Raw genomic sequence first — 22,892 nt, forward strand, 5'->3', positions numbered from 1 at the left:
CCCTCTGTCGCCCAGGCTGGAGTGCAGTGGTGTGATCTTGGCTCACTGTAACCTCCAACTCTCAGGTTCAAGTTTTTCTCCTGCCTTAGTCTCCCGAGTAGCTGGGATTACATGTATTCGGCACCATGCCTGGCTAATTTTTGTATTTTTAGTAGACATGGGCTTTCGCCATGTTTCAGGCTTGTCTTAAACTCCTGACCTCAGGTGATCTGCCTGTCTTGGCCTCTCAAAGTGCTGGAATTACAGGCATGAGCCACCGCACCCAGCCTAGGTTAAGTCTTCATGTAAAAATCTTATGATGTATATAAGAACTTCCAAGCAGCAAACCTGGAAACCATTTTTAATCCTTCCATCTTAACCACTCCAAAATATTCTTGTTGATAACAGTTCTGATGTTTCTGCTTCTGTAAACCACCAGTTTCTCACTCTTTTAGACTGTCCTCATTGCTGATACAAAAATTGTGTGAATATCAGATCTTCTCATGTCAACGTTGCCCATCGCAGTAGTCCCAAGTCCATATGCACAAAAGAACTGTTTAGGTTGTTTCATAATCAGTTCCCCAAGATGGAGCCAAAGGATCTGTATTTTTACCTACATCTTTTAGTTGGTCCTTATATAGCCAGTCCAGGAGATACTGGCCTATAGAATAAATTCAGTCTCTTTTTTATGTTCACAGTCTGATCCCAAATGTCCTTTTTTTCTCTCCTCCTTTGAGTACTTTCTCCTTCCTTTAGTCTTAGGCTTTATTTACATCAAACTTCTCAATTCCCAACATAGATTATGCATTCAGTCTGCTGTGCTTATGTATATTTCCTTCACTTTTTATGGGATAACCTTCTTTTGATATCCAGCTATGTTGTAACTCTGCACACTCATCAGTTGGCCACAGCCTCTTTATTCCCTGTATACTGCAGTCGTACTTTGGCTGGATATACCTGTCTCCCCAGCTTGAATGCTGAGGGTCAAGACCACGCACAGTGTCTGAGATACATTAAGTGGTGTTCAATAAATGTTTGCAGTAAACCAGCAGGTATTTAAGTTTTATGTGATAAGCTGAAGCATATTTTACTATTTTCTGAATAGGTGTACAAAGTTTATATATTAAATTTTCTGTTTTAGAAAATACCAGAGGAATTTAATGTCTTTAATTTAATACAAGAAATGAGAACACAAAGGCATTCTGCAGTACAAACAAAGGTATAGTTGTTTCCCTTTATAAACTGCTATTTTATAAATGCTTCCTTCTTTTTTAAAATGTTTTTTTCTTTTTGTTTTTTAATCATTTTTCTCCCTCGTAGGAGCAATATGAGCTTGTTCATAGAGCTATTGCCCAACTGTTTGAAAAACAGCTACAACTATATGAAATTCATGGAGCTCAGAAAATTGCTGATGGAGTGGTAGGTGTTATTGGCCTATTCATTTTAGGAAACTTTTACTTTTTGTTAAGATGTAATATTTAGCTTTATTTTTTGTCATCTTGTGTTTTGTCTCAGGACACTTAACATTTTTACTTAAACTCATTTCCTTCTTATTTGTATCTCTATTATGATGGCTGTTTAATGACTCCAGTATAAGATAAATTATGTTCTAAATGAAATAAAGTTATGAAAGATCTCATGTCAAAAATCATATAATTCATTAACATTTTACTTTTTTTAAAAAATTGCATTGTTCTCTTTACTCTTCCCTTCCACCCCCACCTAAGTTATTCTGTGTTGATTCTACTTGGATTTTATTTTGTATAAAGTGTTTTCGTTATTTGTGTATATGCTTTTCTTTTCTTTTTTTTTTTTTCTTTTTTTTTGAGATGGAGTTTCACTCTTGTTGCCCAGGCTGGAGTGCAATGGCATGATCTCGGCTCACTGCAACCTCCAACTCCCAGGTTCAAATGATTCTCCTGCCTCCGCCTCCTGAGTAGCCGGGATTACAGGCGCGCGCCACCATGCCCAGCTAATTTTTGTATTTTTACTAGAGATGGGGTTTCGCCATGTTGACCAGGCTGGTCTTGATCTCCAGACCTCAGGTGATCTGCCCGCCTTGACCTCCCAATGTGCTGGGATTACAGGCATGAGCCAACATTCCTTGCCTTGTGTATATGCTTTTCAGTTAATCAGAATTAAAGAGTCACAGTTAACTCCCTTTTGTTGTGTTGTAATTCAGTGTTATTTTAGCCTTATACCATCTTATTGGATATTCAACTTCTAGACCTGACAAAAATCCTGTATTCTCTTAGTGTTCTCTTTTCTGCCTTTGTTTTCTAACCAATTGTCTTGTTTCCCTTCTATATATCACCACCTTTTGTCCCTGAAGGTGCTGAGCTTTTTTTTTGCTTGTAGAATTTTACATCTTTATCATTGAGCCTATGATAACTATTACATTGTTAAACCGAGTATGAGAAAATAAATTGCAAAATTTATAACCTTCATTTTCCTTTTCTCCCTTTAAGTGGTTTTGTCAGTTCCCAGAATATTTGTTTGAACTTCCTAAGTTTTCCAAATGAGAGATTTATTACCAAATGCTGATCTCAGTTTGTTAAGATAATCTAATATTGGTCCATGAGTTTTAGGAAATATGCATTTCTTTTATTAGCCAAGTGACAATTTCAGGTTTTTAAGTTTTATGTGACCTCATTCTTATTCCTTCATTAACATAGGAATTATTGTTCAAGGAAACCTCCTACAATGCCTTTGGCTTAATTAAATCCTGTTATGACATGTTCTGAATCTAGCCAAATATTCTATAATGTAGAATCTAATGTGTTTTTTGTTTTGATTTTTTTTTTTTTTTTTTTGTGACGAAGTCTCACTCTGTCACTGAGGCTGGAGTGCAGTGGTGCAATCTCTGCTAACAGCAACCTCTGCCTCCTGGGTTCAAGCGATTCTCCTGCCTCAGCCTCCTGAATAGCTAGGATTACAGGCATGCATCGCCACGCCCAGCTAATTTTTGTATTTTTAGTAGAGATTGGGTTTTGCCGTGTTGGCCAGGCTGGTCTCAAACTCCTGACCTCAGGTGATCCACCTGCCTCAGCCTCCCAAAGTGCTAGGATTATAGGTGTCAGCCACTGCGCCCAGCCATTTATAATATTTTGTATAATTTAAGTTGAGATATTTAATATTTCAAAAAACTGACTAGGCTATAAACACTTTTCTTTAATTTTGGGGGTTTTTGTTGTCGTTGTTGTTTTTGAGATGGAGTCTAACTCTGTTGCGCAGGATGGAGTGCAGTAGCGTAGTCTCAGCTCACTGCAACCTCTGCCTCCCGGGTTCATGTGATTTTCCTGCCTCAGCCTCCCAAGTAGCTGAGATTACAGGCGCCCACCACCATGCTCAGCTGATTTTTGTATTTTTAGTAGTGATGGGGTTTCACCATGTTGGCCAGGCTGGTCTTGAACACCTAACCTCAAGTGATCCACCCACCTCAGCCTCCCAAAGTGCCGGGATTGCAGGCGTGAGCCACTGTACCCAGCATCTTTAAACTTTAATTGAAAAAGTATTTATTTCGTGAATTCGAGATTAATTTCAAAGCTAAAGTTTTTGTATCTGGAAATACAGATTTTTAGGCTGGGTGCAGTGGCTCATGCCTGGAACACCAGCACTTTGGGAGGCCAAAGCAGGCCAGGATCACCTAAGACCAGCCTGGCCAACATGGCAAAACCCCATCTCTACCAAAAATACAAAAAAGATTAGCTTCCCAGACTGACGGGTACACCACCTTGCTGAGTTTATTTTTTTATAGAGACGAGATTTGACTATGTTGCCCAGCCTGGTCTCAAACCCTCAGACTCCAGCAGTCCATCCACCTTAGCCTCCCAAAGTGCAGGAATTAGAGGAGAAAGTTCTTTTATTGCAGTATTCAGTATTCAGGTTTTATTTTGTTTTGTTTTGTTTGAGACAAGGTCTTACTGTTCTGCCCAGGTCAGAGTGCAGTGGAACAATCACAGCTCACTGCGCCCTCAACCTCCCGGGCTCAAGCTTTCCTCCTACCTCAGCTTCCCAAGTAACTGAGACTACAGGCACGTACCATCACACCTAGCTAATTTTTTTAAAAAATTTTTTGTAGAGATGTTGTCTCACTATGTGCCACGGTGGTCTCGAGCTCATGGTCTCGAGCTCCTGGGCTCAAACAATCCTCCTCACACCTTAGCCTCCCAAAGCACTGAGATTACAGGCATGAGCCATTGTGCCCAGCCATTGTTGTTTTTTTAAACTTTTAACTATATTTAAATAATCTCCAGAAAATATATGATAAATATTGCATCACCTTTTCTTCTTTTTCTCATTAGATCCAAGTCTGATCTTTGTAAGGTTTTATTCTATTAAATCAATCTTTTTTTAATACCCTGAAATCTATACTAGGATTATAATTCTATCATAGGCTCTTTCTGTCTAACAGGTCAGAGCTTTACAGGAATATAACAAGAAAGTCATACTTTGTTGGAGATTGAAGGGGTGGCCTGCCCCTCCACACCTGTGGGTGCTTCTCGTTAGGTGGAACAAGAGACTTGAGAAAAGAAATAAGACACAGAGACAAAGTATAGAGAAAGAAAAGCGGGGCCCAGGGGACCAGCGCTCAGCTTACAGAGGACCCACGCCAGCACTGGCCTCTGAGTTCCCTTGGTATTTATTGATAATTATCTTTACCATCAAAAAGATAAGGGAGTGTCTGGACAATAGGATCATTGTAGGGAGGAATTCGGCAGTAAGACATATGAACAAAAATCCTTGTTACATGAATAAGTTTAAAGGAAAATGCTGTGCCTTGAGATGCATATGCGAATATCTCCATAAACCTTTTAGCAGTATTGCTCCAGCAAGCCCCACCTTATTCCTAAAGGTGGTTTTCTCCTTACTCAGTAAACAAAGCACACAATGGGTTTTACACGGAGATGTTCCATTACCCAGGGAGGGGCAGGATTCTTAATCAGCAAGCTGCCTTCAAGTACTTGTTTAACAAAGACACATCCTGCACAGCCCAATATCCATTAAACTTTGAGTCACCACACCACATGTCTCTTGCAAGGACAAATTTGGGGGTAGGGTCACAGATTAACAGCATCTCAAATACAGAACTAAATGGAGTCTCTTATGTCTACTTCCTTCTATATAGACACAGTAACAGGCTGATCTCTCTTTTCCCCACATTTCCCCCTTTTCAACAAAACCGCCATTGTCATCACGACACCGAGATTACATACTTCACAAAGTAACAATATCATGAAGCAAATGGAGACTGGACGAGATCATAGGATGGTGTTAAAATTAAAATTGCTAATGAAATTTCGGGCACGCATAGTCATTGATAACATTTTATCAGGAAATAGGGTTTGAGAGCAGACAACCTGACTGACCAAAATTTATTAGGTGGGAATTTCTTCCTCCTAATAAGCCTGAGAGCACTACAGGAGGCCGGGGCTTATCTCATCCCTTCGGCTTCAACAGTAAAAGGCGGCACGCCTCCAAGGGGGTCGTTTATAGGCCTTCCCTTAGAGCGCATTCTCCTTCTCAGGGATATTCCTTGCTGAGAAAAAGAATTCAGCGATATCTCTCCTATTTGTGTGCAAAAGGAGAAGAGATATGGCTCTGTTCCGTCTGGCTCACCGGCGGCCAGTTCAAGGTTACCTCCCTTGTTTCCTGAACACCGCTTGTATCTCGTTCTTTTTTCAAGATGCCCAGTTTTCATATTGTTCAAACACACATGCTCTACAAACAATTTGTGCAGTTAAGGCAATCATCACAGGGTCTTGAGGTAACATATATCCTCCTCATGTTACAAAGAAAATGATGGGATTAAGAGATTAAAGACAGGCATAAGAAATTACAAAAGTATAAATTTTGGAGAAGTAATAAAATGTCCATGAAATCTTCATATTTTGTTTTTCTGCTGTGGCTTCAGCCCGTCCCTCCGTTCAAGGTCCCTGACTTCCCGCAACATTCTCCCTCCCTTTTCCTCTATATAAATGTGCCATGGCGATGAAGGCTTGTTCGTTCTCTCGATTTTGGCGCAGGATTCTTCGACTGGTCCAGCACACTAAAAACAAACCGATTAAACAGAGACACATAATTCCAAAATTTACTGCAGTAGAGTTCCCAATAGACTTAATCCAAGTCGTGGGATTTAATCCATAAAGATTTTTTGCCACTTGATCTAACGCCTCAGCTCCAGGCACAATATTTAAGTGACTTTGAGAGGCTTCAAAAATTTGTTCTTTTAATTTAGAAATGTCTAAAGTGAGATTATCTTCTCTTCCCTGTAGATGGCGTCTTACCATGTCCCAGTGATGTTTAGACTCATTATAAACTTGGGGTGTAATACAAAAATCTGACGTATTCCAGTCACACTGTAACTGGAAACGATGTTCCAAGCTCATGAGTCTATCTCCCATCCAAATGACAGTTTGTCTAAGATTACTAATTTGATTTGCCAATTTTTGATCGCTACCAGATTGTGAATTCCACAACCTTGTGGTAAGTAAATATACTGATGGGATTGAGAGTAGGTACTTCTACCAACCAATTTTGCATGGCAGGCATTAGACATCCTGGTGCTTTCCCTAGACATACAGGAGGATAACGATACCCAGTGGAAATATTTATCATCATTCCTTCTTCCTCCGGTTTGGCAGGGCAACGATCATCTGTGGGACCAGGTACCCACACACTATTATTAACATATACTTCAATAGGATTATCCATCCATGTGACTGCCCGAATTAAGGGCGGGAAAGGCACATAGGCCCAGTAGGTATAATTAGCTGCAGCTGCTCCTGCAGGCATGGGGAGACTTACCACCGTTGATACAACCATTAAAGCTGCAAGCAGCATTTTTTCTGAGGTTTGTGTCACCTTTATGCTAGCTAGGCTTTTTCTAGCTAACAGTGTCCGCTTCTTTAACTGTGCCCAGGTCAGCAGCTCCGCCTTCTTGGTGCGTGGTGACTTCATCTGTTCTTCTGATATCACCACTTGATTCATCCTGCGAGTCAATGGTGCTCGACTGCAGTGTTTCCGTCTTCGTGGAGGCGCTTTTCTTTGCATCTCCGATGGGTTCATTGTAGAACTTCAAATGTCTAGTGGGTATCCAAATAGGAAGCTGATTTTCTCCTGGTGAAACACAAGCAAAACCTCTTCCCCAGGTTATCACCTTCCCTATTTCCCATGTCCTATTTTTGTTGTCTTTCCACCAAATCAGTTTTCCTTCATGTGGACTGTTCTTTTTACCAGTAAGATGTTGTTCTGCAGAAGTAGTAGTCTGATTTCTATAAATGTTTAAAAAATTTAAAGTATAGAGTGCTAGATTAAGCTGCATCTGAGGAGAGGTACACTCCTTACTGTCTCCCCCTTTTTTTTTGTTTAACTAACTGAGTTTTGAGTGTTCTATTAGTTCTTTCAACTATGGCCTGTCCTTGGGAATTATAAGGAATTCCTAACCTGGTCCACTGTCAGTTTTAATTTTTTCTGGAACTCCCATTACAGCAAAACAAGATAATAAATGTTTTTTAACATGGGAAGTACTTTCTCCTGTCTGGCATGTTGCCCATATGAAATGTGAATAAGTATCAACTGTTACATGAACATATGATAATTTTCCAAATGAAGGTGCATGGGTAACATCCATTTGCCATAATGCATTAGGACACAGACCTCTGGGATTAACTCCTGCCTCTTGAGTGGGCAGGTGTAGTACTTGACACTGGGTACGATGTTGTACAATATTTTTTGCCTGTTTCCATGTGTCATTAAATTTGTTTTTTAACCCTGCTGCATTTACATGAGTCAAAGCATGAAGTTCTTGTGCTTTTATGAATGCAGAGGATACCAGTAAGTCATCTTTTTCATTAGCTTTAGTTAAAGGTCCTGGTAAATTAGTGTGTGCTCGAATATGAGTAATATAAAATGGGAAATTCCTTTTTTTTACAGTTTGTTGTAACAAATTGAATAGCTGGTTTAACTGATCATCCATAATATATTTAATTAGAGCTGTCTCAACATCCCTTGTAGCCTGTACTACATATGTAGGATTTGATATAATATTAACAGGTTGATTAAAATCTTCTAACACTGGAATGACTGCAACCAACTCTGCCCTTTGAGCTGATTGATACTGAGTTTTGATTACTCGCTGTTTTGGCCCTGTGTAAGCCGCTTTTCCATTGCTGGAACCATCAGTAAATACTGTCAGAGCATTTTCTAAGGGTTCATGTCTGGTAATTTTAGGTAAAATCCAAGTAGTCAATTTTAAAAACTGGAAGATTTTTGTTTTGGGGTAATGATTATCAACAATTCCCACAAAATCAGCAAGGCCAATTTGCCATGCACCAGAATTGATAAAGGCTTGTTTAACTTCTTCCTTGGTTAAAGGAACAACTATTTTGTCTGGGTCATTACCACACAATTTTATTATTCGTAATCTTGCCTGACCAATTAATGTAGCTATTTGATCCAAGTACAATGTAAAAGTTTTAATTGTACTGTGAGGAAGGAATGACCACTCCACAAGATCAGAATTTTGAACAATGATGCCTGTTGGAGAATGTGTAGTGGCAAAAATCAAAAGTTGGAGTGGGGCTAAAGAAGCTATTCTACTTATTTGCGCTGACTGAATTTTTTCTTCCACTAATTTAATTTCTTTTGTTTCCTCTGGGGTTAATATTCTTTTACTATTTAAGTCTGGATCTCCTCTTAGGATAGAGAACAAATTTGACATGGCGTAAGTAGGAATGCCTAGAGTTGGCCGAATCCAATTAATATCGCCTAACAATTTTTGAAAGTCATTTAATGTTTTTAATGTATCTTTTCTTATTTCTATTTTTTGTGGCCTAATTTTTCTATTTTCTATTTGCATCCCTAAATAATGAAAAGGATCAGAGGTTTGGATCTTATCAGATGCTATTGTTAGTCCTGCAATGGCAACCTCTGCTTGCAGAAATGTGTAACAGTCAATTAATTTGTCTCTTGTTTCTGCAGCACATAAAATATCATCAATATAGTGGATGATATAACAATCTGAAAATTTGTCTCTAACTGGTTGAAGGACTTGACCTACGAAAGTTTGACAAATAGTTGGACTATTAAGCATTCCCTGAGGTAATACTTTCCACTGAAACCTGGTGGCTGGTTCTTTATTATTTATGGCTGGTATGGTAAAGGCAAATTTTTCACAATCTTGCTCTGCCAGAGGAATGGTAAAAAAGCAATCCTTAAGAGCAATTATAATTAAAGGCCAGTCTTTTGGGATCATGGCCTGAGAGGGCAATCCAGGTTGGAGAGGCCCCATGGGTTGAATTACAGCGTTTACGGCTCTTAAGTCCATTAACATATGCCATTTGCCTGATTTCTTCTGAATTACAAATACAGGAGAATTCCAGGGTGAGAATGAAGGCTCAATGTGTCCCTTTTCTAATTGTTCCTTTGCTAATAAGTGTAAAGCCTCCAGTTTTTGCTTTGGTAGCGGCCAATGATTTACCCATACCGGTTTTTCTGTTTTCCAAGTTAATGGAATGGGTTTAGGAGGCTCTACAGTGGCCGCCCCTAAAAAGGATATCCTATTCCTTGTCTTTTTTGATTTTTCTCAGTCTCAATTGGGACTTTAATGCCATTTTCATTTTTTCCTAATCCCTTTCCTGGTATATATCCATCTTAGTCATGATTTTTTGACTCATGGGGCTGTATAATGGAGTGGGCATAATGATTTCTGCACCCCATTGTTGTAACAAATCTCAACCCCATAGATTAACAGGAATTGAAGTAATCATTGGCTGAACAGTACTTTCTTGATTATCTGGCCCTAAACAATGTAAAATCATTGTACTTTCATATACTTCTGAAGCTGTGCCTACGCCGACAAGTCTTGTAACAGCCTTTTGTTTAGGCCAATTTTTTGGCCACTGATTTAAAGCAATGACAGATATCTGCTCCTGTGTCTACCAACCCTTCAAACTGTTTTCCTTGAATAATGGCCTTACACACAGGTCTGCTCTCAGAGACCAGACTTGCCCAATATGCAGCCTTTCCTGCCGGATCAGTGCTTCCGAACCCTCCTGTTCTTTTTATTTCACTGTTTCCAATTTTAATATAAGGTAGGAGTAATAACTGAGCAATTCTGTCTCCTGGACTGGCACTCCAAGGAATTGAGGAATAACCAATTGAATTTCGCCTTCATAGTCTGAATCAACCACACCAGTATGAATTTGAACTCCTTTTAGATTTAAACTTGATCTTCCTAAGATTAGTCCTACAGGCCCCTCAGGCAATGGGCCGTATACCCCTGTGGGGATTTTTTGTGGAGGCTCTCCTGGAAGCAGAGAGACTGCTTGTAAAGTACATAAATCTACTGCTGCACTGCCACTTGTGGCGGGGGATAATTGCTGTATTGTGATAACTGGCTTATTTCCTGAGACACTTGCGACAGTGGGGGTTCTTGTTTCTGAAAACCCTGAGGAACAAAGGGTTGAATTTGGAATGCCCCAGTTTGTTGCGGGGCCTGAGGCTGGCCCCTCCTCTGGTTTCCCGACAGTGGTTGCCCATTTTTATCAAATTTAGAACGACATTGAATACTCCAATGTTTTCCCTTTTTACATCTTGGACATACGCCAGGTGGCCCTTTATCTGTTGTTGTAGTAACTTGAGTAGTTACATTTTGTTTGTGACTAGGCAATTCTTTTTTAGATGACCAATTTGACCACAATTATAACATTTTCCCCCAAATGTTTTCACTTGTCCTCCTAAAGCAACTCCTGTGATTGCCTGAGCCATAAGCATAGCTTTATGCATAGCTCCTCCAATTCCATCGCAGGCTTTAATGTACTCTGAGATTACATCTAATCCTGCGGGAACCCTACCTTTTAATGGCTTAATGGCTGGTTGACAATCAGGATTGGCGTTTTCATATGCCATCAACTCCACTATGACTTTACAGGCATTCTCATCGGTAATTGACTTTTGAGCAGCCTCTTGAAGTCTTGCTACAAAATCAGGGTAGGGCTCTTTAGAGCCTTGTCTTATTGTATTAAAGGAGGCGCAGGCGGTTCCTGGGTCTTGGATTTTCTCCCAGGCCCTAAGGCAGATAGCCCTGATTTGCTCAATGGCCTCATTTGGCATTTTTGCTTGTTGGTCAACAGTGCTCCAATTTTGACCTATTCCTAATAGTTGATCTGCATCTATGTTAATTGGAAGATTGGCAGTCCTATTTCTTCAGACCTGCATTTGTGCCCCATCCACCAAGTCTTAAATTGTAAAAATTCAGAGGGTGAAAGTGAGGATTTTGCCAGAATCTCCCAATCATAAGGAATGAGTCTATGTCCATGAGCAGTGGAATCTAATAATGTTCTCATGTAAGGAGAATTGGGTCCATATTGTTTTACTCCTTCTTTCATTTCTTTTAGCATTTTTATAGAAAAGGACTGATATCTGGCTTCAGCCACGGGAGGCTCTCCCTCTTGGGCCCCTTCTCCAGGTGGTCTTGCTTCTAATATTACTGGGAATTGCGACGACTCAATATCTCCCTGTTTTCTTGCCTCATCAATAATTTTATGTATTGCACTACCCTGTGTACTAGGCAGTGCTGTAGGATTAAGTCTCATGGTGGGCGGCTGAGGATATGGCGCCCTGCCCTGTGGCACTGGAAATGTTCCTGGCTGTCCATACAGATTTTCTGGGGGCTGCCGATACTGCAGTTCGGCTGGCGGCCAGTATTGATAAGCTACTGGCAGCTGGATCTTACTTTCTACCTGCGGATATTGTGGACACTGTATTTGGATTGGCATTGCCGTGACAGAGACTCTATCTTTCTCTATTTGATCTTTTTGAGTTTGTACTTGTTTAACCTGCATTTGAGGTTCTAAGGTTGCAGGCATCTGAGCTGTTGTAAGAGGAGTTGGCCATCGTGGCGTAGACTCGGATGGCTCTCTTAATTCTGGATCTTTTTCCTCTAATTTTAACGTTTCAGGATATATTACCTCCTGTAATTGATTACCGTCAACATTTTGTGTTGACCGAGCCATTACCGGCTCTACTACACATTTACAGTGTGAACTTTCCTTTCCTTTCCGGGATTCTATCCCTGCCTCTTTTTCACAATCTACTGCACAGCTTTTAGGGACATCGGAAACTGGAACGCTACCTTCTTCTGTTTGCAATGGTTCTAAAGCTACTTTAATAATGACCCAATCATTCCATACTCTAAGTGGGATGATTTTACCTTCCCTACTTGCTTGTTTTAATTCTTTGCCAATTTTTTCCCAATCTTTTAGATCTAAAGTTCCCTGTTCCGGAAACCATAGACAAAACTGTTCTATTGTTTGAAAGAGCGTAATTAGATTTTTGGTAGACACTTTAACTCCCCCTCTTTTTAAGAGAATTTTTATAAAGCTGCGAAAAGAGGCGTATTTACTTTTAGTTTGCCCCATTGTTACCCTACGTTCTTCCGAGCCCACAAGCTTACTGCAAGGCTGACTGTAGACGTACTCGGGAGTCTCTCATCGACTTGTCCTCAATGACCACGCTCCAGCGTACCTTCACCTTAGAGAAAAGCTTCCACGTTGGGCACCAGATGAAGGGGTGGCCTGCCCCTCCACACCTGTGGGTGCTTCACGTTAGGTGGAACAAGAGACTTGAGAAAAGAAATAAGACACAGAGACAACGTATAGAGAAAGAAAAGCGGGGCCCCGGGGACCCGCACTCAGTTTACAGAGGACCCACGCCGACACCAGCCTCTGAGTTCCCTTACTATTTATTGATAATTATCTTTACCATCAAAAAGATAAGGGAGTGGCTGGACAACAGGATCATTGTCGGGAGGAATTCGGCAGTAAGACAAATGAACAAAAATCCTTGTAACATGAATAAGTTTAAAGGAAAACGCTGTGCCTTCAGATGCATATGCGAACATCTCCATAAACCTTTTAGCAGTACTGCTCCAGTAAGCCCCACCTTATTCCTAAAGGTGGTTTTCTCCTTACTCAGTAAACAAAGCACACAATGGGTTTTACCCGGAGATGTTCCATTACCGAGGGAGGGGCAGGATTCTTAATCAGCAAGCTGCCTTCAGGTACTTCTTTAACAAAGACACATCCTGCACAGCCCAATATCCATTAAACTTTGAGTCACCACACATGTCTCTTGCAAGGACAAAGCTGGGGGTAGGGTCACAGATTAACAGCATCTCAAATACAGAACTAAATGGAATCTCTTATGTCTACTTCCTTCTATATAGACACAGTAACAGGCTGATCTCCACAGGAGATGAGATGAAATAATACCCATAGTTGATAAAGTAGTTATTTCAAAGTAGTTACTTCAAACCTACTTTCTTACTCATTGCATGGTACGTAGTAGACATAAACTAAATGTTTGAGAGAAATATCTCCATAGATGAATGGATAAATAGTAAAAAAAAAAACAGATAGAAGATGAATTATCATTCCAGATAACTTTTTAATACTTTCCTCTTAAGAAATCATGTTTTCTGTCAACTTGTAAATATAGGTGACTCTTTTTATAGGATGGCTGTCTATGGTTGCAGGCCATAAATCTTAAAGAAAATGTGGAATCTGAAAAATTGAGAAAAATCATCTTAGAACTGTGTGGTGGAATAAAATGACTTGAAAGGTGTATTTAGTATTTAGGAGCTATGCTGTGAGAAGTAAAAATAAGTCCCCACTTACTACTTTTCTGACAATTTAGTTAATAGGTAAAAGTTCTGTTTAAATGTTCTGTGTTCCAGAATTATTTTTGTAAAAATCTTAGTTTGAAATACTAGTTGGTTATTTAAGACTTCAAAATAAATACTATTTTTTAGAGATATTTACAACTACAGTGACTTCCTGGAATGAGAGATCTAAAGAGAAAATTTATTCTGTAAGCCCGTATCATATTGCCTGAGGATTTTTTTTCTTTTTCTTTTTTTTTTTTTTTGCCGGAGGACTTAGAAGTACCTTAATAAGCAAACATCTGTTAAGTTGTGCATCATGCCTTTTTATCTTGTATATAAAGGACACCATTACAAGAATTGTTGGCCGGGAGCGGTGGCTCAAGCCTGTAATCCCAGCACTTTGGGAGGCCCAGACTGGCGGATCACGAGGTCATGAGATCGAGACCATCCTGGCTAACACGGTGGACTCCCGTCTCTACTAAAAAATACAAAAAACTAGCCGGGCAAGGTGGTGGGCACCTGTAGTCCCAGCTACTCAGGAGCCTGAGGCAGGAAAATGGCATAAAGCCAGGAGGCGGAGCTTGCAGTGACCCGAGATCCGGCCACTGCACTCCAGCCTGGGTAACAGAGCCAGACTCCGTCTCAAAAAAAAAAAAAAAAAAAAAAAAGAATTGTCAACACCAGTATTTCAATTCTAGAATGATTAAGTAATAGCAGTAGTAATTTGTGTTATGGTCCTTTTATTGAGTTTGTATAGTACATTTTAGATGTGATAATGAATTCTGGATTTTTTTCCCCTAAAATATAATTTTTTTATTTTTACAGCACCCTGATTTATTACTTATTTTCTTCTGCAGCTGATAATATTCTTAAATATTAGATAATTTGTTTCTTAATATTTTTGTAGCCTTTCATAAAGCTGCTATAGGGAAAATAATAGTACACAAGATAACTTTACAAAGTTCTGTTTAAAACAAGAGAACACAGGCTAGAGGCTGTGGTTCATTTCATGCCTATAATCCCAGCTCTTTGGGATGCCAGGGCAGGAGAATTGCTTGAGACCAGGAGTTTGAGACCTGCCAGGGTGGCATAGCGAAACCCCATCTATACAAAACTTTTTTTTTAAATTACCTGGGTATGGTAGCATGTGCTTGTAGTCCTAGCTACGTGGGAGACTGAGATAGAAGCATTGCTTGAGCCCAGGAGTTCAAGGCTGCAGAGGTTTGATCGTGCCACTGCATCAGATTAATTCCTAAAACGCTTTTCCATTTCAGAAGTTGGTGATTGCTTCAGCAAGTTGTATACATGACAAATATGGACTCAAAAATTATAGATAATACAAGAGAGTCAGAAGATGTAGGTGTGTAGGAGACATTAACTAGGAAATCCAAGAAGAACACTGTGAAGTCCAGTGACCAGGAGGTTTTGTACATGCTGTTTAGTTACTGGCTCTTTGTTGAGTTGCAGTTCTGCGTTGCCACATTGATTCCTTTCATCAGAGGAAACTCAGTATGTTCTGAAAGCTAATCTCCCCGAGAAGTTCTCTTTTGGTTCTTCCTGTTAATGGCTTCGTCATGCTCTTATTCACCCAGAATGAGGAATCCTTCATGAAACCTTTACTTTGTCACATGTAGTGTTTGCCTAAAATGTCCTTATTATGTCTTCTCTTTACCCTTCCACCTGTTTTCCTTCTTCCAATCCTCATTCTTTTTTTGTCAAAATCTTACCAATCCCTCAATGTCATTCTGCATTTTACCTTAATATTGTCAACTTACTTTTTCTCAATTATCTTCTTAATATTTTCAACTATAACTTTTTTCTCTGATTTCACAGCTTCATAGTACTGATTATGCCACTTTGGGGCTGTTCGTATTACCCTTCTACTTTTTTTCTGGGGATTTTACCAGACTACATTTTGAAGTTAAAAATAATACCATGTCCTTCTAACATTTTAGTTTCCTCTGCATTGCTGACTTTGTTCAGTGCATTTCACATAGATGTCCACATTGCCTTACCTGCAGCTCCAAAATCCAAAGAAAACATAGTTTTATTTTTGTGAATTCAATATTATACTCACCTGGCAACAAAATATTTCATTGACATGACATGAGTTTGTTTATGTGTGCTACAAAAAAAAATGTCGTTTTGTAGGTTAGAAACAGTTAAAATAGAGTTTCATATGATTTGCCTTTAATTTTTATTTAACCTACTTAATGCACATTTTGGTACAAAATATCAAGTGTTAAAGAATTATGGTTGTATCATTAATGGAAATAATAAGCAGATGGATCAATAATACGTTGGGGTTACCTTTTCTTTTTTTGTTTTTTTGTTTTTTTGTTTTTTTGAGTCACAGTCTTCCTCTATCGCCCATGCTGGAGTGCAGTGACACGATCTTGACTTACTGCAACCTCTGCCTCCCGGGTTCAAGTGATTCTCCCGCCTCAGCCCCCCAAGTAGCTGGAATTACAGACGTGCACCACCATGCCCGGATAATTTTTGTATTGTAGTAGAGACAGGTTTTCACCATGTTGGCCAAGGCTGGTCTCGAACTCTGGACCTCAAGTGATCCACCCATCTCAGCCTCCCAAAGTGCTGGAATTACAGGCGTGAGCCACCGTGCCCAGCCTAGAGGGTAGCTTTTTGATGCAGAGTCTTTAAATTCTGGTGGTAGGTACCTGAGGATCTGAAACTTTGGCGGCCAAAAGTCCTGATTTGCCTAAGGCATACCAGTTCACACTAGTTGTCTAGGTATAATAATGCTCCTTTTTCATTCTCAAAAGAGCCCTGATTTGGACAATAAATTATATGGTCACCCTACCTATAGCCAGATATTTCTACACCAAATGCCTTGATTTTGGTGGGTGGCTTTAATTAAGGATGAATGCTGTAAGTCTTATGACGTAACTCTGTTGTTCTGGTCAGGAAGTGAGATGTATAGAACTTCTAATTCATCAGATTATATATAAGGAGATAGGGTGCACTTAAAATTGCTGGGAAGTTGAGATCTCTAGTTTTTTAATTGGAAATAATTGAAATAACAGTTACAAAGCTATCATGATGGACACAGCAGAAGTGCCTTTTAATTAAAAACAATGATAACAAAACAAAATGCAACTACAGTTTCAGAGTTCCTTAGTTGATAGTGTATGTAAAGATGGCTGTTTTCTAAAATTATCTCGGATGTTGGCAAATTATCTGAGATGTCTTCTGGACATAACATACCCTAGAATTAAAATACCCTAGCTAGAATAAATATGAGATATGTTGATAGTGAAACTAATTCAAGGCAGTATTTTCATTTTACCGCTCCCCTATTCACAGTCCTAAACCTAAGGTTCTTATACCTGTATTGACTCTGAAACATCAATGTTGATGATGTTATTGGTCCTCATGACCAGCAAGAACCAAGGATGTTCCTGGGATGGGCTCTGCCTTTTTGAGGTCCATTTGGGTAGCCAGTGATATAGGAGCTAGATTCCCTAATGGATTAGGGCACTCCATATAGTGACAGTGAGAGTAAGACAAGAAATAGTTAAAATGAGGCCGGGCGCGGTGGCTCAAGCCTGTAATCCCAGCACTTTGGGAGGCCGAGATGGGCGGATCACGAGGTCAGGAGATCGAGACCATCCTGGCTAATATGGTGAAACCCCGTCTCTACTAAAAAATACAAAAAACTAGCCGGGCGACGAGGCGGGCGCCTGTAGTCCCAGCTACTCGGGAGGCTGAGGCAGGAGAATGGCGTAAACCCGGGAGGCAGAGCTTGCAGTGAGCTGAGAACCGGCTACTGCACTCCAGCCTGGGCAGCAGAGCAAGACTCCGTCTCAGGAAAAAAAAAAAAAAAAGAAATAGTTAAAATGAATCCTAGGACTACCAGTTTAAAAGTACTAGGTAGTAATGGGGAGTCATAAAAAGATACTCCATAAATGGTATAAGCCTTATTTGTTGGCTATTTTTTTTCTCTCTGCATATATTAAGTTTCTAGTGGTAGTGATGGTGGGGCAGGGGGATACTACATTCTTTGATCCACATTATCTTGGGGAATCTGTTTTTTTACGGTAGCGTTTGAGATGTGTTGAAATGCTGCTGTACACCTTGATCTTCCCAGTAACTGTGATGCATTGTTTTTTTGATACAGTCTCTGCATTGAAGTCTGGTCCTTCAGGCTAAAATATAGAGCTAGAATATAAGACTTTTTTTTTTGAACTTGGCACAATTGGCATTGTGTTAAGGATTGAAAAGCACGGAAACAATTTAGTTGAAACATGAGGAGGAAAAATTATTTTTCTTTCAACCTTAGTGAAGTATTTTTTCCCTTGGCAGAATGAAATTAATACTGAAAACATGGTCAGCTCCATAGATCCTGAAAAACAAGATTCTCCTCCTCCAAAACCACCAAGGACCCGCAGGTATTGTATGTCTTTGAACATTTTCTTTAAAAGCATACTTGTTTTTACTCACTGTTAATTAAAATGACAAATTCTGAATATTTCTACATTACTTTTATAATCATTATTTTGTTAGGATGTGGCATACATATGACAACTGATTTGTTACTGGTTTATTAAAAATTTGGTTTCATTTTGGATAAAATTTCAATAATATACTGTAGCAGAATGTGGAAACTACCATGAATTGACTATAGTTTATGTTTTGCTATGTGATATAACTAAAATTTTAGTTATGTCTAAAGATTTCCATTTTTCTCCTGATGACTAAATATGCTTGCCAAAAATTGCATGCATGTTGAAGAAGTGTGAAGATATTTAATAACATTACTAGCAAAGATGAGTTTATTTCTTTAATTTTTCTTGCTTTTCTACCAAGCTCATTTATAATAGTTAAAGTCATATATATTCCTATCTTTCCTTTCCTTCCCTTCTTGTTCAGGGTAGCTGCTAAGTCGGTAACATGGTAGTATGGAAAGAATACAGAGTTAGAAGAAGATAGTTTCAACTCCTTTTTAGCCATTTAGCTCTGGGATCTAGGATTAATTTATTTAATCCTGGGGAGAAGGAGTTAAGTATTGTCCTAAGGATGAATTAAAAAACTATTAGAATATTTTATAATGTCTTTCTTGCACATAGATCTGCCAAAACTTATTGGCTTCCCATCAAAATAAAGTCTTTTATACAGGATACACCAATTGTTTCCGTCTTAAAACTTTGGTGAAAGTTGGGTCAAATGGCCAGCACTGAGTTGCTAATTCCAAGAGATCATTCTAATGAAATAATCCCTCTTAACAAAAGGAAAAACCTGCAGTTTCCCTCAGTAACTAAAGGTTTGGTTAGAATCCCTCCACACCACAGGAGCAATTTACTCTCATTTTCACCATGTAGGATTCTAACTGCCTGGGAAGGAAGCTGCTGAGTACAGAAAGAGGAAGTATACTCTGGTATAAAGAGGCTTTTTACATAAATAGGTCCCATTCCAAATTTTAACTTTCGCATTTGCTACTGAATGAACTTCAAGGAGCCACTTCTCTGAAAATTCTTTACTTCATTGTAGTGAGAGATAGTACTAGTATTCTCCATTGTTAAGAATTAGTGATAATGTATATAAAGCATGTAGTTAAGTGTCGTGGTAGTTATAGTCTCTGGAATACCTTTGCATACTTCTCCGAGGAACCTCAGGAAGCCTGTATATAGATGAGGTTGGGTCTCAACATTTCAATGTTCAAGATGTTAACTACGTGCTAACAAAACTTTTAGTAGTTCTTTCCTGTTCGATTTCCACTTTGGTATCTACCAAAATTGGTTGGCATTTTAGCCATCTGTGGAAGGTAGCCAGTTTGAAACCTGTAAAATATTAGTTCTCTAACTTCTCTGTTCCACATAGGAGCCCTAGGATCTTAAAAGAAACTACTGGCCCTAAAAAAAGGAACATTTTTGCTGCCCTCTTAATTTGGTTTTTGAGATTGAGCCAATGTAGAGGTTTTCAAAGTCTACACTGATATTTATGATTTGTATGTTCTTCTACCTCTAACTACAGGTAGCAGCAGTCTCTTCTTAATTTTACAGGGAAAAAAAAAAAGAGTAGAATACTTGAATTTAAAGCATTTTTCCTATACCTGTTCAAAAGTTTGACTTCTGTTACTCTCTAATAAACAAAAAGATAATGAAGAAAAAAGCAAATGAGTATTAAGAAACAATATTCAACTCAAGACAGATTTTTATTAGGCATACATTCCAGAAGTTCTTTGTGTGTGATTTTATATTACATGCATAGGTCACCTTTTTTCTTCTTCATGTAATGGAGTCAAATGCCAGAAGGTCATCGTGTTTGACAAAGAGAACCTTGTGACTTCTAAATTGCAATGAGTTTTAGAACTATTGTAAATTGTTCCAACATAACTGAAAATAAAATCACAACATCGTAAGATTGATAAGTAAAATAGTGTATTTTGTTTTTCAGTGTGGCTACAGTAAACACATTAATTGTTTAAAGTACACGATGGGGCCAGGCATGGTGGCTCATGCCTGTAATCCCAGCACTTTGGGAGGCCAAGGCAGGGGGATCATGAGGTCAGAAGTTTAAGACCAGGCTGACCAATATGGTGAAACCCTGTCTCTACTAAAAATAGAAAAATTAGCCAGGCGTGGTCGCGTGCGCCTGTAGTCCCAGCTACTTGGGAGGCTGAGGCAGGAGAATCGCTTGAACCCAGGAGGCAAAGGTACCAGTGAGCCAAGTTCGCACCACTGCACTCCAGCCTGGGTGAGAAAGTGAGACTGTGTCTGAAAAATAAAAAAATAAAAATAAAGTACGTGTTGGCTGGGCATAGTGGTTTACGCCTGTAATCCCAACATTTTGGGAGGCTAAGGCGGGCAGATTGCTCAAGTCCCTATTTACGTATATATAAAATATGTGTTTTGTGTATATTTTATTTTTATTTATTTTTTTACTTTTTAAACATTTTTGTTAAAAATAAGACACATACACATTAGCCTAAGCATACACAAAGTCAGGATCATCAGTATCACTGCCTTCTACCTCCACATCTTGTCCTGCTGGAAGGTTATCAGGGGCAGAAACACACATGGAGCTGTCATGCCCTATGATAACAATGCCCTCTTCTAGAATACCTCCTGAAGAACCTGCCTGAAGCTGTTTAACAGTTAACTAATTTTTTAACAATTAGAAGGAATACACTCAAAATTAACAACAAAAAGTAAGTATATAGCCAGGCGCGGTGGCTCACGCCTGTAATCCCAGCATTTTGGGAGGCCAAGGCAGGTAGATCACCTGAGGCTGGGAGTTCGAGATCAGCCTGGCCAACATGGTGAAACCCTGTCTCTACTAAAAATACAAAAATTAGCTGAGCCTCTTGGCAGGCACTTGTAGTCTCAGCTACTTGGGAGGCTGAGGCAAGAGAACTGCTTGAACCCGGGAGGTGGAGGTTGCAGTGAGCCAAGATTGCGCCACCGGACTCCAGCCTGGGTGTGACGGAACAAGACTCCATCTCAAAAAAAAAGTACATAAGCCAGTAACTGTTTTCTTTATTATTATTATCAAGAATTATGTCCTGTACATAATTGTATGTGCTATACTTTTATATGACTGACAGCACAATAGGTCTGTTTATAACAGCATCACAACAGACATGTGAATAATGCATTTTGCTACAAATTCATGGGAATTTTTCAGCTTCATTATAACTTTGTGGGGTCACCATGGTATGTGTGGCCCATCATTGACTGAAACATCACGTGACTGCACATGTCTTCCAGTAATTTTTTTTTTTTTTTGAGACGAAGTCTCTCTCTATCGCCCAGGCTGGAGTGCAGTGGCCGGATCTCAGCTCACTGCAAGCTCCGCCTCCCGGGTTCACGCCATTCTCCTGCCTCAGCCTCCTGAGTAGCTGGGACTACAGGCGCCCGCCACCTCGCCTGGCTAGCTTTTTGTATTTTTTTTTAGCAGAGATGGGGTTTCACCGTGTTAGCCAGGATGGTCTCGATCTCCTGACCTCGTGGTCCACCCGTCTTGGCCTCCCAAAGTGCTGGAATTATAGGCTTGAGCCACCATGCCCAGCCCCAGTCATTTTTAATATTCCAATTCGTTTTGTTTTGTTTTCAGACAGATCCTTGCTCTGTTGCCCAGACTAGAGGGCAGTGGTGTGATTATGGCTCACTGCAGCCTCGACCTCAGTTGAACCTCCCACCCTAGACTCCCGACTAGCTGGAACTACAGACACACGCCACCATGCCTGACTAATTTCTGTATTTTTTTTTTTTTTTGGCCTCCAAAAGTGCTGGGATTGCAGGTGTGAGCCACCATGCCCTGCCAGTATTCCAATTCTTCCAGTTCTTAAAACTGAACAGAACTAGGAATGATTGGGCATTTGATAGAAGCCTCTAATATGAAAAACAGAAGAAATGGAGACAATACAGAGTAAAATGAAAAAGATGGGGGAGAAAAGAAACAACAGTCCACTTCTCTCAGTCATTGGGAAATGCTGCAACCATGAAATAAGACCTGTGGGTAATAAGTAAGAAGCTCTTAGAAATTAAGAATATAGGCCAGGCGCGGTGGCTCACGCCTGTAATCCCAGCCCTTTGGGAGGCTGAGGTGGGCAGATCACAAGGTCAGGAATTCGAGACCAGCCTGGCCAATAGGGTGAAACCCCTGTCTCTACTAAAAAAAAAAAGAAAGAAAGAAAGTTAGGTGGGTGTGGTGGTGTGTGCCTGTAGTCCCAGCTACTCAGGAGGCTGAGGCAGGAGAATTGCTTGTGGAAGTTATAGTGAGTCGAGATCATGCCACCACTCTCCAGCCTGGGCAACAGAATGAGACTCTTGTCTCAAAAAATAAAAAAAGAAAGAAAGAAATTAAAAATATAATACTATAAATTTAAAAATTAAGCAGAAGTTTGGGAAATAGTCAAGGAACTATTTCAAGAAAATGAATAAAGAGAAAGTAGGAGAGAAAAGATAAGGAAATTAGGAAGCAAAACTAGAAGATCTGTCGCTGAACTAATAGTAGTCTAAAAGGAGAGTTGGGAAGAAGAAATTAGCCACAAAAAAAAATGTATTAGAATTAAAGGGCATAAATTTTTATATAGAGGGTATATACCCAAGTTTCAAATATAATGGATAAAAATAAAATTGTTAAAAAATAAATATTTTAAAGTAAGTATATATTTTAGAGTAAGATAAAAATAATGCTGAAATTTGGAGTAAGATTTTTTCAATTAAAAACTTGGAAAATACTCGATTAACAAACCCATATATCATATTTGATATCTGTCAAGCTC

General features: G+C 39.5%; 1 protein-coding gene across 2 annotated transcripts in view; it reads left to right on the forward strand.

The window, feature by feature from the left end:
• Positions 1 to 18,129, forward strand: part of LOC113220194 (tyrosine-protein phosphatase non-receptor type 12-like) — a 39,762-nt gene extending 21,633 nt beyond the window's left edge. For both annotated transcript variants that reach the window (XM_031936060.1, XM_031936061.1), the window contains exons 3-5: positions 1,121 to 1,198; positions 1,300 to 1,398; positions 17,969 to 18,129. In XM_031936060.1, coding sequence (XP_031791920.1) covers positions 1,121 to 1,198; positions 1,300 to 1,398; positions 17,969 to 18,112 — 321 coding nt within the window. In that variant the 3' untranslated portion in view covers positions 18,113 to 18,129. The remainder of the gene's footprint in view (positions 1 to 1,120; positions 1,199 to 1,299; positions 1,399 to 17,968) is intronic.
• Positions 18,130 to 22,892: the final 4,763 nt, after the last annotated feature.

The sequence above is a fragment of the Piliocolobus tephrosceles genome, chromosome 8 (genome assembly GCF_002776525.5).
Source record: "Piliocolobus tephrosceles isolate RC106 chromosome 8, ASM277652v3, whole genome shotgun sequence".
NCBI lineage: Eukaryota > Metazoa > Chordata > Mammalia > Primates > Cercopithecidae > Piliocolobus > Piliocolobus tephrosceles.